The 12,227-nt window shown below is 61.8% G+C and overlaps 5 protein-coding genes across 5 annotated transcripts; 3 read left to right on the top strand and 2 right to left on the bottom strand.

Annotated features, from left to right (window-relative positions):
* Positions 1 to 228: 228 nt before the first annotated feature.
* On the top strand, positions 229 to 1,957 carry RHTO_07574 (uncharacterized protein; the record flags this gene model as incomplete). Its single annotated transcript, XM_016421230.1, has 4 exons — positions 229 to 516; positions 574 to 841; positions 893 to 951; positions 1,004 to 1,957. 4 exons carry the CDS (start codon positions 229 to 231, stop codon positions 1,955 to 1,957), a joined length of 1,569 nt encoding a protein of 522 aa, XP_016274351.1.
* A 364-nt stretch (positions 1,958 to 2,321) lies between these two features.
* RHTO_07573 (4-aminobutyrate aminotransferase / (S)-3-amino-2-methylpropionate transaminase) lies at positions 2,322 to 4,408 on the bottom strand (the record flags this gene model as incomplete). The annotated part of the gene is made up of 10 exons (XM_016421229.1): positions 2,322 to 2,415; positions 2,539 to 2,681; positions 2,745 to 3,063; positions 3,166 to 3,362; positions 3,428 to 3,523; positions 3,608 to 3,785; positions 3,843 to 3,922; positions 3,976 to 4,058; positions 4,119 to 4,213; positions 4,365 to 4,408. The coding sequence occupies 10 exons, from the start codon at positions 4,406 to 4,408 to the stop codon at positions 2,322 to 2,324; spliced, it is 1,329 nt and encodes a 442-aa protein (XP_016274350.1).
* Positions 4,409 to 4,998: 590 nt separating this feature from the next.
* RHTO_07572 (MFS transporter, monocarboxylic acid transporter) lies at positions 4,999 to 6,941 on the top strand (the record flags this gene model as incomplete). The annotated part of the gene is made up of 10 exons (XM_016421228.1): positions 4,999 to 5,134; positions 5,192 to 5,281; positions 5,343 to 5,479; positions 5,533 to 5,717; positions 5,780 to 6,019; positions 6,071 to 6,216; positions 6,273 to 6,423; positions 6,488 to 6,520; positions 6,590 to 6,669; positions 6,742 to 6,941. The coding sequence occupies 10 exons, from the start codon at positions 4,999 to 5,001 to the stop codon at positions 6,939 to 6,941; spliced, it is 1,398 nt and encodes a 465-aa protein (XP_016274349.1).
* A 154-nt stretch (positions 6,942 to 7,095) lies between these two features.
* On the top strand, positions 7,096 to 9,339 carry RHTO_07571 (GDP-fucose protein O-fucosyltransferase family protein; the record flags this gene model as incomplete). Its single annotated transcript, XM_016421227.1, has 4 exons — positions 7,096 to 7,108; positions 7,192 to 7,937; positions 7,993 to 9,079; positions 9,146 to 9,339. 4 exons carry the CDS (start codon positions 7,096 to 7,098, stop codon positions 9,337 to 9,339), a joined length of 2,040 nt encoding a protein of 679 aa, XP_016274348.1.
* A 109-nt stretch (positions 9,340 to 9,448) lies between these two features.
* Positions 9,449 to 11,984, bottom strand: RHTO_07570 (MFS transporter; the record flags this gene model as incomplete). Its single annotated transcript, XM_016421226.1, has 10 exons — positions 9,449 to 9,739; positions 9,814 to 9,853; positions 9,912 to 9,988; positions 10,079 to 10,374; positions 10,438 to 10,451; positions 10,510 to 10,532; positions 10,594 to 10,965; positions 11,028 to 11,233; positions 11,288 to 11,434; positions 11,495 to 11,984. The coding sequence occupies 10 exons, from the start codon at positions 11,982 to 11,984 to the stop codon at positions 9,449 to 9,451; spliced, it is 1,956 nt and encodes a 651-aa protein (XP_016274347.1).
* Between the last annotated feature and the right edge of the window lie 243 nt (positions 11,985 to 12,227).

Raw genomic sequence — 12,227 nt, 5'->3', positions numbered from 1 at the left:
CGAATCATCCCCGAGGATAGGCGCCCATCCGCTCGTCCTGGTGGAACGCCAGCTACTCGCTTCCTCTCCTCGCTTTCGCTCTTGCCTCTGCCCTCCTCACGCTTCATCGCGTCTGCGTTCGGCTGTGACGCTCGCTGGCTCGAGCAAAGCAGTAGCTTCACGATTGGGACTCGCGACGACCTCATACGCTCCCTCCTCGCCCTCCTCCCCTCCCTTCCGCCGCCATCAATGTCCGGCTCGTCCGCCTTCGACAGCGCGTTCCAGTGGCCAGTCGACCTGAAGCAGCTCATACACTTCGCTCTCTACGACACGCAAGCCCAGCTCTTCGTCAAGTCGTCCTGCAACACCTTCTTTCAACCATTCAAGCGATCCGACGGGACTTTCTGCGTGGACAGGCGGGTCGGGCTGGATGGCTGCTGGGACCGCTTGCCAGAAGCTTGGAGGGAGTACTTCGAATCGGTCACGGGCGCGGATGAACGGGAAGCGCTGTTGGTGCGGCTGTCTCGAGGAGAAGCAGTTCGTCCTTTCTCGCTTCACCGCTGGAACCGCTCAGGCTGACCAGACTTTGCGCAGGAAGGCTTACCTGACTCCTTGAACGCCTACTTGACCTCCTGCCGGACCCTCTCGCTGGACCGGACTTGCTCGCCCGTCCCCGTTCTCTCCTACCCTTCCGCTTCGTCCTCCTCGACTCGTCTAGCCTCACAAGCGCGAGCGCCGATATCCGCCATCCGAAGAGAACGAACGGAAGAGGAGAAGCTGGCCAAGATCAACTTGAAGAATGCGCTGCAGGCCGGCAAGAGCCCGAAGAAGGAGCACGAGGTGGATTCCCTCAGTCAACTGGGTTCGTCCTACTCGTTTGACTACCGTCTTCTCTTACTAACTCCTTTTGTAGTCGCCGACATTCAGGCTGAAGAGCGCTTGACCCACTGCGTCGACGTCGGATCGGGACGAGTGAGTTGCGAACTGCCTTTCCGGATGCGCAATAGCTGACTCATCGACGCAGGCCCACCTCTCCCGTGCACTAGCTTGCCCTCCTCTCGACCTCCACGTCCTCGCCATAGACTGGTCTTCCTCGCAAAAAGCCGGCGCGGAGCGAATTGACCAGCTGCGCGCAAACGCCTCCCTAGCGCCCGAGAAAGGCAGTTTGACGCACGAGGTCAGCTCTCTTGACGCTGATGGCGTTCAGGCAGCACTCGAGCGATGGTCGCCCGTCGAAGATCGCCCAACGTCTCCACCTGCCCTCCTCGTCGCCCTGCACGCCTGTGGCGACCTTACGCCCAACGCTATGACGGCATTCGTCCGCGCCGAAAAGGTCTCTCAGTATCGAGGAGCGCGCGCGATATTGGTCGGCTGCTGCTACAACATGCAGACGCCTTCGCTCTTCCCGCTCAGTCGACACTTCGCCTCCCTCCTCTCCACCGAACATCCCATGTCCCGCGCCCATCTTCGTCTCACGCCTCAGTCCCCTCCAACTTGGCACCTCACGCCCGAAGCGACGTCGGCATTGTACGCCTCGACACTCAAGCTCGCCTACCGCGCGCGCTTCGAGGCGGAGATGGAGGCGGCGGGCGTCGGTGTCAACCACGAGCGGCGAGTTGGGCGGATACCCGAGTGTCGCTCGTGGGGGGAGTGCCGAGAAAGGGCGCTCAAGAAGGCGGAGGGGGGATTGACGAGCGCGCAAGTTCCGGCTCTGCGGTATGGGCAGGGCGAAGAGGGAGAGGAGGCTGAGGCTGAGCGTTGGGCGACCGCTCTCTTCCAGCTGCGGGTCTTCTGGACGCTCAGGAGCTGGCTGGGGCCGCCGCTCGAGACGCTGTGCGTCCTGGATCGGTTCGCCTACTTGTGTGAAGGGCTGCGGGATGCGGCTGGGTCAAGCGAGATGCGTCGGCGCGTCGAGGTGGTCAACATCTTTGACCAGGCGACCGGCAGTCTGCGTAACGTTGCACTCGTCGTGCGATAGTTGCAAAGACGAATGGACCTCTTCGACTTCGTGGACACATGCCACTTCTCCATCGCCTTTTCGCGTTGGATGCGCTGGGACTCATTGGCACGCTCGATAAAGCGCTGAAGGCGCCGACGCGCGTCGGCCGGGACTGAATCCGATCTTCTCCACCTCCCAAGTTCGCTTTGGGGCGATGAGACGGCACTCCCTGTATTCCTACGCATCTCTAGCAGACTCTCGCGGGCCTTCACGACGCTGGGGAAGAGAAGAAACGAGGTTTGCACTGCGAGCGAAGACGATAGTTCCGACCCAAGAAGAAGAGACTTTCCCCGAAGTCCAGGTGTGTTCTGTACATGCGCGACGTCCAGTCCGCTTCGCCGCTCTAGCCCTCGTGAACGACGTCCGTGATGGCCTGCTTGATGATGTCGCAAGCCTTGGCCATGTCCTCCTTCGAGATGTTGAGAGGCGGGATGAAGCTGCGATAGTCGGGTTTTCGTCAGCCTAAGTCCATCTCCTCCTCGTCTTCGACTGTTTCGCGACAACGCATCCCCTGCGTTCCTCCGCACCCCTCCAGAAGTTGAAAGGAAAAGGCGACGAACCGGATCGTCTCGTAAACCGAAGTGGTGAGGGTCAGGAGATCCTTCTCGAGGCACTTGTTCTGCACCCTCGAGCTCATCTTGGCGGGAACGGTGCCCTTGGCGGGTGTGTAGCGGTCCGTAGGCGACTTGAACTCGATACCGACCTGCGACGATCGCTCCCGTCAGCTCAAAGTCCGGCTTCGACGGGAGAAAGACGAACGACGCACCATGAGACCGAGTCCGCGGACTTCAGCGATACAGTCACCAATCTTCTCGTCCTTCTGAAGCTCCTTGAGCATGCCGAACAACTCCTCCGACCTTGCCTGGACGTTCTCGAGGATCCCCTCCTCCTTGAACGCCTCCTGGACCGCAACACCCGCTGCGCACGAGACAGCGTTGCCACCGTACGTGCCGCCTTGCGAGCCGGCGGGCTGCTTGTCCATCAATTCCTTGCGCGAGACGATACCCGAGAGAGGGAAGCCGTTGGCGATTCCCTTCGCCATGACCATGATGTCGGGGATCACGTTCGGGTAGTGCTCGATGGCGCTGTGGCGGCGACGCGTCAGTCAATGTACAGAGCGCCGAGACCAAGCGGAAGAAGGCCGCAGAAGCGCAGGACGCGAGGAAGAGGAAACGCTCTCGACGCACAAGTACTTGCCCGTCCTTCCGAACCCAGTCTGGACCTCATCAATGATGAGCAACAAGCCGTTCTCGTCACAGATGCGACGGAGGCCCTCGAGGTAGCCCTTGGGAGCGGGGATGTATCCTCCCTCTCCGAGGACCGGCTCGATCAGGATCGCGGCGGTGTCGCGAGGGGCGGTTTCTTGCTTCAGGAGGAGCTCGAGCTGCGTGGGAGAAGAGTTAGGAGGTTTGAGGAGATGAGGGCCAGGGGAGTGAGGGGGAGACGCACGCGGTAGAGGGCGTTCTCGACGAGGTCGTCGTTCGAGGTCGTGTGGGGGAGACCGAGCTGGTGCCAGTAGGGGTAGGGAGTGGTGAAGACGCCGGGCTGTGCGAGGTGCCGCAAGAAGAATCAGCTGCTTTCCTTCAAAGAGGCGAAAGCGGAAGAATCGATCGAGCCTCGCCAACGCACCATCAAAGGCGCGTATCCAGCTCCGTAGATCGTCTTGCTCTTGGTAAGAGCCATCGTGCCGAACGTCCGGCCGTGGTACGAGCCCTGAACGACAATGATGTTCTGCTTGCCGGTCGCATGGCGCGCGAGCTTGATCGACGCCTCAACTGCCTCGGCGCCCGAGTTCCAGAGGAAGAAGCTGCGAGTGGGAAGTGTGAGTCGAGGCGAGAGGGAAAAGGGGAGGATGGGGACGGACGAGTCGAGCGACTTGTGAGGCATGACGGGGAGGAGCTTCTCGATGAGCTGGAGGTAAGGCTTGTTGTAGCCGAGGTTGACCTGTGCGCGGATAATCAGCAAACTATTTGCGCATGGTGAGCGAGCCAATGCACCTGTCCGTGGACGAGCGTGCCGACCTGCTCCTGCGCCGCCTTGGTAACCTTGGGGTGGCAGTGGCCGAGGTTGGTCACGCCGACTGTCGCGCACAATCTGGTCAGCTATATTCCTGTGTTGTGGGAACCTTGGGTGAACGCACTGCCGCAGGTAAAGTCGAGGATGGTCCTGCCGCACTCCGTCTTGATGTAGGTCCCCTTGCCCTCGGTCATGACCATCTCTGTCAAGCGGCCGACGCTACGCAGCACCCCCGAGTCGTCAGTCCTGATACCCTCAAAGCCCCTTGCAGGTCCTCCCAGCCCTCAAGCGCGCTCATGGCCCGTGCCGTCGTTTAGCGAGGCAAGTTCTTCGAGGGCGTGGCGCGGGCAAGGCGAGCGAGTCGACGCACCCCTTTGCGACATGCTTGGATCCGAGCTGAGCGAGACTAGCCATCGTGTGCGAGTGTGTAGACCAGCAATGCAGCAAAGAGGCAACAGAGGAGCGCGCTCGTCGTCGAAGTCAACCCGACGCAACCGCGCCCGAGCCGCCCGCAGCGGAGCCTTTTTTCGGGCGGGCGGACAAAGTGGCAGAGAATGCCCGGCCAGTCCCGCGATCGCCTTCCTGCTCAGAACGCGGGGCTCATCCCGGACCATGGAACGTGAGCGGGATGTGAGGGATGCGAGGGAGACGAGGAGCGGCTCAGGCGGAGTGCCGGCGGAAATCAGGTTGCAGAGTGCTCTACTAGACGTCTTTCTACCCGCAATGAAGCGGAGGAGGGAGGAGAGAGGGAGGCGAGCGAGGAGCAGCCAACATTTTCATCCAGACGAGCGAGCGAGGAGCGCAGGAGCTGCTCTTCCTCCTCGCCAACTCGCACTCGCACACCTTCAGACACGATGGCATGCTCACACAGACGACGACGCTCACAGCCAGACTCGCTGACTGAGCACACTCCGCTCCTCGACCGCGCGGCCGGACACCCGTCTCGCTCACCTTGACTCTCGCACATCTTGCTCGTCTCTCACTGCTCACGAGTGCTCGCTCAGATGTCCAGGACAAGCATCGAGCTGTCCACGCTAGACCACGCTTCGACTGCACCCTCGCGCGCTCCTTCCACCCGCTCCACAACCGCTCTCGAGGATGATGTGGGGCACGACGAACAGCCGCCAGAGGGCAAGGAGGGTGCGCAACGCCCTCTCCAGCTCGTGAACGGGCACACTGACCACCACCGCGAAACAGCCTTCGACTCGTACCCGGAATGGCGGGCATGGAAACAGCTCGTCGCCTGCTTCCTCCTCTTCTTCACCTCGCTCGGGGGCGTCTATTCGTGTCCGTGCCCTTTCTCCCTTCCCTCCTAGTTCTTCACTGGACTTACAAGCTCGTTGGGCAGGGGGCGTCTTCCAAGGCGCGCTCGTCCGAGCCGGTCTCGCACCTTCCTCGACTCTGGCATTCATAGGTGCGACCCTCGCAGCCATGCAAGCGATCTTCGCGATCCCTAGCGCACGCCTCGTGAGTGCATACGGTCCCGTGCGTCCCCGCTTCCCTCGCTCTTCCCTCCCTCTTCTGACGCAGAGAAACAGCGCCGCATGGCCCTAATCGGCACCTCGCTCGTCGGTTCCGGCCCAGTCCTCGCCAGTTTCTGCACGCACAGCGTCGCAGGACTAGTAGTGACAGAGGGATTCATGTACGGGATCGGCCAGGCGTTGTTGTTTTGTTGCGGAGCGACGCTGCCGAGTGCTTACTTCCTCAAGAGCCGAAACGTCGCGTGCGTTCGGTGTCCCTTTCCCCTCTACCTCCGCAGGGAATTCGCTCACGAGTGAAACGCAGTACGGGCTTTGTCTACTCTGGCGCAGGAATAGGCGGCGCAGCCTTCTCGCTCGCCACAGCCCAACTCCTCAAGCGCCTCAACAGTCTTCCCTGGACATTCCGAACCGTGGCGCTGATCATGACGGTCATAAACGTGCCTGCGAGCTTGGTCTTGAGAGGTAGAGCGGAGAGGAGGCCTTTGAGGTTGGGCAAGCGGAGAGGAGAGGCAGAGGGGGAGAGGAAGGAGAAGTACTTCGACTGGTGCGTCACTTCTACCTTCCGTTGGTGCCTTCTGACGTTATGTGCGCGCAGGACCATGTTCCGAGACCCACGCTTCTGCCTCATCCTCGCCGGCACCGCAATCGCCGTCTTCCCGCTCTTCGTCCCGCCTTTCTTCCTTCCCCTGTACGGTACCTCGATCGGCTTGAGCGCCACAACAGCCTCGTATATCCTCGCCGGTGCGCCCTCCTCCCCCACCGCTCAAGCCTCGAACTAATGTCGAGCTTGCGCGCAGGCTTCAACCTCTCCTCCGCGTTCGGCCGCATCTGCTTCGGACTCGGCGCAGACAGACTCTTAGGATCACTCAACAGCCTCGTCGTGTGCCTGGCGATGGTCGCTGTCAGCACGTTGCTGGTCTGGCCGTTTGCGGAGCATTTGGGACCGCTGTGCGTTCGCCCTGCTTTCCTTTCGCTCGCAGAGAGGAAGCTGATTGGATGAGAGTGTGAACAGGATCGCGTTTGCTGTCATTAACGGGTTCTGCGCGTGCGTCTTGCACCTCCTCGTCGATTTCGCTCGCTCCTCGCGCTGACGGCGTCTTCCGGTGGGTCGCAGCGGCGGCATGTTCTCGCTTATTCCCGGCACGCTCAGCAGCGTCTTCGGTTCGCGCAAGCTGCCCGCCATCTTCTCCTTCAGTGCGTCCGGTTCCTCTCCCTCTCCTCCGCGCTTCAGCCAACCCTCTTCACCGCTCGCCCCGTCGCGCACAGTCATCACCTCCTACTCATTCGGCTACTTCCTCGGCGCGCCCATCGCAGGCTTCCTCCTCCAAGCCTACGGCGGGCCCGACAAAGGACCGGAAGCGTACAAGCCTGCGATCTTCTATGCGGGCGGAGTGAGCGTCGTCGCGACGTTGCTGGTGGCCGGTGCGAGGGTGCTGGTGACGAGGCAGGTGTTCAGGAAGGTGTAGACGCTGTAGAAAGAGCGGGTTGGCGAGTTGTAATCTTGCAAAGGTCGTCGTTGCGCTCGATCGTGTTTTGCGAGAGTCGCGTCCTCGTCGCGCGTGTCCTTCGCAGCTTGCACTTGAAGCTCTCGTCTTTCGCGAGAGAAGCTCCTGTGCAGCGATGGACGGGGCTCGTGCGTCCTCTCTTCGCAGCTCACCGGCTAACCCGCCAGACTGACCCCCTTCCTCCTCTTCGCTCGCTCGCTCACTCGCACAGCAACGACTCCACCGCGTCGCCGACCAACGCAGCACGCGCACTCTCACCTGCACAAGCGCACCTCGAGCAAGATCGTCCTCCTCTCTCCCCCGACACCACCGCACGGCGCGCCCTCGAGCATGCCGTTCCGCATCTCGCCAGAGTCGCCGGAGAAAGCGGGTGCGGGGAGGTACGGCAGGGCGAAGCTGACGCCTCCGCCTGAGGAGGAGGACGCGGGAGAGGCGCAGGGAGCCCAGGTGCAGCCTGTTTGGATGAGGGACAAGGGCGCGAAGGGCAGGGCGAGCGGAGGGAGAGGGTGGTCGAGGGCTAAGACGGCGCTCGTTGCGTGCGCGCTCGTTGCGACTGTCTTGCTCTTTGAACGAGGACGGAGAGGAGGAACGGAGAGTGCGTGGTGGGATGCGAGCGGAGGCGACGAGCGCGAGACGTACGGTCGCGCAAACGAATTCGTCGCTGCGCCTCTCTCGTCCTCCGCCAGCGACATCGACCCCGTCAGCTTTTACCCTGCACCGCCAAACCTCCCCCCTCCTCCTCTGCCCGGCGCAGGAAACCCACCTCCGCCAGACCGTTTTCGCAAAATCGTCGTCGGAAAGGTTCACCATCCGCCTCCTCCTCCCGCTATTCTTCAGGACGAAGACGCGCGAATGCCGACAAGCGACGAGCCGCCGAGGCATAATCTGGAGGTCACGTCGGCAACCGACCCAGACACGGCGAGGAAGTTCCTCTTGGTCGGGTGGATGGGCGAACAGGTGCGCCCGCTTCTTCACCTTTCCTAAGCTCGTGCACTGACAGCTCGTGCGACAGGAAACGAAAGCGCAGGCGCACCTCTACCAGCTCGGCCTCCTCGCCCTCTCGCTCAACCGCACGCTCGTCCTCCCCTCCGTCAAGCGCAGCCGCTTCGGCACCTGCTACTCGAACCCCTTCTCCCTCTACTACGCCTCGGACACTTTCGCGCGCTTCAACATTCCTTACATCACCGCAGACGACTTCTACGCCTGGACCGACCGCCAACGAGCGCCTCCGCCTGCTCAAGTCGTCAGTTTCGTCCGAGGCGAGAGGGGACCGGTTGAGAATGTCGCTATCTCGCCGCAGAAGATGTGCCTTGCAGAGCGCAACCTCGACTTTTCGGCGTTCAAGGGCAAGGCGTTCTTCTCGCCCATGAACGACTGGAAGTCGGTTCAGGCGCGGGAGCAGTTCGGCGAGGAGGTTGTGCGGGACCTGCTGGCGCAAGAGCGGCTGCCGGAGGGACAAGGGGCGGCTACGATGGAGCGCAAGTCACCCGCCGTTCTCGTCATCCAGTACAACCTGCGGTACCCCTTCCTGACGCCTTCGGCCATCACCGCCCTCTCGCCCTTCCGCTGCCCCGAGCCGCTGCCCTACGCGTACTTCCCCTACTCGCCGCACTGGACCTCCCTCGGCCACTCGATCGCCTCCTCCCTCTCTCCCTTCCTCGCAATCCACTGGCGCACCGAAACGCTCGAGGTCGACCGCCTCTTACCCTGCGGCGAGACGCTCGTCCGCTCGATCCGAGCTGTCAAGCAGCAGCATCCCGAGATCAAGACGGTCTATCTCGCGACGGACTACCCGATCGAGGTTCTCAGGACGCCGGGGAAGGAGAAGGGCGCGACGGCGCACAGTGGGACGATGACCAAGACCTTGACGCCGGCGCATCATGCGGCGATGAGGCAGTTCTTGGCTGCGCTCGAGGGGGACGAGCTGGTTGAAGGAGGAGCGGACGGCCAGGGTTTGCGGATCACGACGTTCATGGACGAGCAGCGGAGAGTCGAGTTGCCTGAGGGTCTTGAGGAACTCGTCGGCAAGGGCGGGCTGGAGGACATTGACGGAGCGATCGTCGGTATCGTCGACAAGATCGTCCTCATGAACGCGCAGCGTGCGTTCTGCCTCCTCCATCCTGCTGCTGAACCTTCCTAACCTCGTTTTCTCGCCGCGCGCGCAGTCTTCTACGCCGGCCTACCAGTCGCCGACTCCCCCTCTCGCGGGTGCGCCAAGAACAGCCAGTTCACGACGCAGGTCATCAGCGGGCGGAGAGACTTGTTGGCGGCGTCGTCGAACGGCGAGTCGAGCATGTGGAGCGAGGTTGAGCACTTTGCGCTGCCTGGCAGGGCTGGGAAGGCGCGAACAGACACTTGAGAAACTCCCTGGAAGGAGCGTAAATATGTGCCATTACCAGAAAACGAGTAGCTTTCCTCAGCGCCTCACTCGGTCGACTCTCAATTGCGGATAAATAGCCATTGCGAGTCTATGCTCTGCCGCTCGCCTCTGGCGGCTTCTCCCTCGGCTGCTCGTCCTCCCTCGCCGTCGCTTCCTGCTGCACAACCGTCGAAGCCCCGCTCTCCGCGCTCCCCAGCGCTCCCACCCCCTCCTTCTCCTGCGATCCCTCGAGATCCGTTCCAGCCGAGACGGTTCCCTCCAACCTCGTCCCTATCGCGCGCATCTGAGGCCCGAAGCGGATCGTGAGGAGGACCATGCCGCAGCCGAGCCAGACGACGAAGGCGGCGAAAGTGTTGGTCCAACCAACGCCGATGGCGTTCTACGGGGTGGAAGAGGTGAGTGTCAGGGTCGAGAAAGCGGAAGGGGGGAGCGACGCGCGATCATCGGAAGGACAAAGGCGGAAGCGGCGGCAGCGACGATATACCGACAGGCGCTGCAAGCGAAATGCTGTCAGCGCATTGAGAGACGTATCGAGGCGAATAGAAACGCACTTGTTGACGGCGATGACCTCGCTCGAGCGGAGCGGCATCACATCGACGCAGTATGTATTGCTCGGCGTCAAGACGCACTGTTACGTGGACATCAGCTGTGCGAAGCCCAGGAAGCGAAAGTGTCGACTCGCCATCAAGCCAATGCCGTCGATGAAGAGCAAAATCACGGCAAACGCGAGGCCAACCTTCCCCGTCCCCTTATCCAGCACCCACCCAAGCGCCAACACCGAGAAAGGCAGAATGACTCCGCCACCGATCAACGCCGCGTACAGCCTATCCTCCGGCACGTACACGCCCCCTCGTCGCTTCAGCCAGCGCTTAAGCGTCCAGTCTGCGTAGCGGCCGGTGTAGCGCGAGGCGGTGGCGTTGCCGACGCCTTGCGCGAGGTAGAAGCAGCCGAGGATGGCGGCATTGGTGATGTTGTAGCGGGGAGCGAGGGTCTGGGAGAGAGGGACGAGGATGGCTGCGAGGATGGGTCGTCAGTACGAGGTTGCACGAGAAGCTGAAGCCGCTCGGAAGAATTCACTGTAGGTCGACATTCTGCGCGAGACCACAGCCTGGTCAGCACAAGGAGGAGTGGTCAGGAAACAGAACGAACAAAGTAAAGCTCGAATTAAGACTCTGCGAAGGAGGCGAAAGTCAGCACAACGTCGCCGAAATCAGCGGGAAGGAGGTAACGCACCATTGCCGCAATATTCGGGTGCAGCAACAACCTCAGCGGCGCCAGCGGGTTGAGCCAGACCCACGCGACCCCGTCCCACTGCCTCCTCACCCAACCCATCTCCGCCCGTCGCCGCTCCTCCTCCTTCTCCAACACCTCGAACTCCACACCCTCCTTCTCCGCTCTCTCTTGTAACCGTTCCTGCCTAACGACATCAATCCCCTTCGCATGCGCCGTCTCGGGGAAGCAAAGCAGGACGAGTGCAAAGGCTGAAAAGCCGAGCGACATCAAGAAGTACTGCATGGCTCGCCAGCCGAACCCGTAGGGCTTGACGTACTCGGTTAGGATACCGGCGATGGCGGGCGCGGTTGCTGGGCCGACAAGGATGCCAAGCTGTAGACGAGGAAAGAGTCAGTCGTCGAAGGTACGTGTGGAGGAGGTGGAAGCGAACGGACGTAGAAAAGGCCCATTGCGGTCCCGCGTTCGTGTTTGGGATACAAGTCGCCAATTGTGCCCGCCCCAACGGAGAGGACGGGTGAAGAGCCAAGAGCCTGGATGATTCGGGTCACGATGAGGGCGGACAGAGACTTCGACAAGGCTGTACCGAGGCAGCCGAGGGCGAAGATGGGAAGCGAAATGACATAGATAGGTTTGCGGCCGTCTGTAGGGAGAGGTCGTAAGCTCAATCGACAGGTAGCGAGGGAGGTGGACGAACAGATTCCGCTGTAAGGCGCCCAGACGAGCGGGAAGATGCCGATGCAGAGGATGAATATGGCGACAGTGACGTTGATGACGGTGGTGGACGTATGCAAGTCTTCGGTGATTTGAGGAATGGATGGAAGAAAGGAAGAGGAGGAAAAGGCTGTGGATCGGATGGTCAGCTCAGAGCGGGTCGGCGCACAGGATGCGAGAGCACACTCACGGGCAAGCAGTGCCGCGTATGCTACAATGCCGACTATCGCACGCTTCCGTCGTGGCGAGAAGCGGGCGTACATCCTGTTCGCATGTTCCTCCGTCTCCTCGACCGCTTCGTCGTGCTCTCCAACAGCCACTTCCTCGTCGACGACCTGCGCCTCGCTGTCCTCTTCGATGCGCCCCTCCTTCCCGCCAACAACAACAGGCGCCCGCATCGACCGGCTTCTTCCCCTCCCAAGCATCCCCGCCGCCCCGCCGGTATAAGTCGACCGGCTCCGCACGCTCCTGACGCTCGTCTGCGACGTCGTTCGCTCCAGCCCCGCCATCGCAGCAGATTCGGGCAAGTCATGGGCGCCAGACGCGGGTGGGTGCGCGTTGTTCCAGGCGAGAGTCGACGAGGCGGACTGAGTTCGAGCGAGCGGACGAAACGAGACGGCGGAAGTTGCGGGCCGTGCAACCGGTCTAGCAGGAGTCGTTGTGTCGTCTGAGCTTGCCATCGTCGCAGCAGAGTCGCATCGCGCGACAAGGTGATGAAGAGGAGCGGAGCCGTTGCCGGCCGGAACGACGGCGGCAGCCAAGTCGGCAAGTCAACCTCGCGTAGCAAGCTTGCGATAGACGGTAGCGACGTACTATTCACTCATAGTGAGCAGGGAGAGCAGCCGGAGAGCCCGAAGGAGCGAGGAGAGGAGAAACTTGGGAAAGGATGGCGATCTGGTATAAACACTTTTGGTATTCACACA

This window comes from Rhodotorula toruloides, assembly GCF_000320785.1.
Source record: "Rhodotorula toruloides NP11 unplaced genomic scaffold Scaffold7, whole genome shotgun sequence".
In the NCBI taxonomy this organism is placed as follows: Eukaryota; Fungi; Basidiomycota; class Microbotryomycetes; order Sporidiobolales; family Sporidiobolaceae; genus Rhodotorula; species Rhodotorula toruloides.
This window is presented reverse-complemented; position numbering and strand designations above follow the sequence as displayed.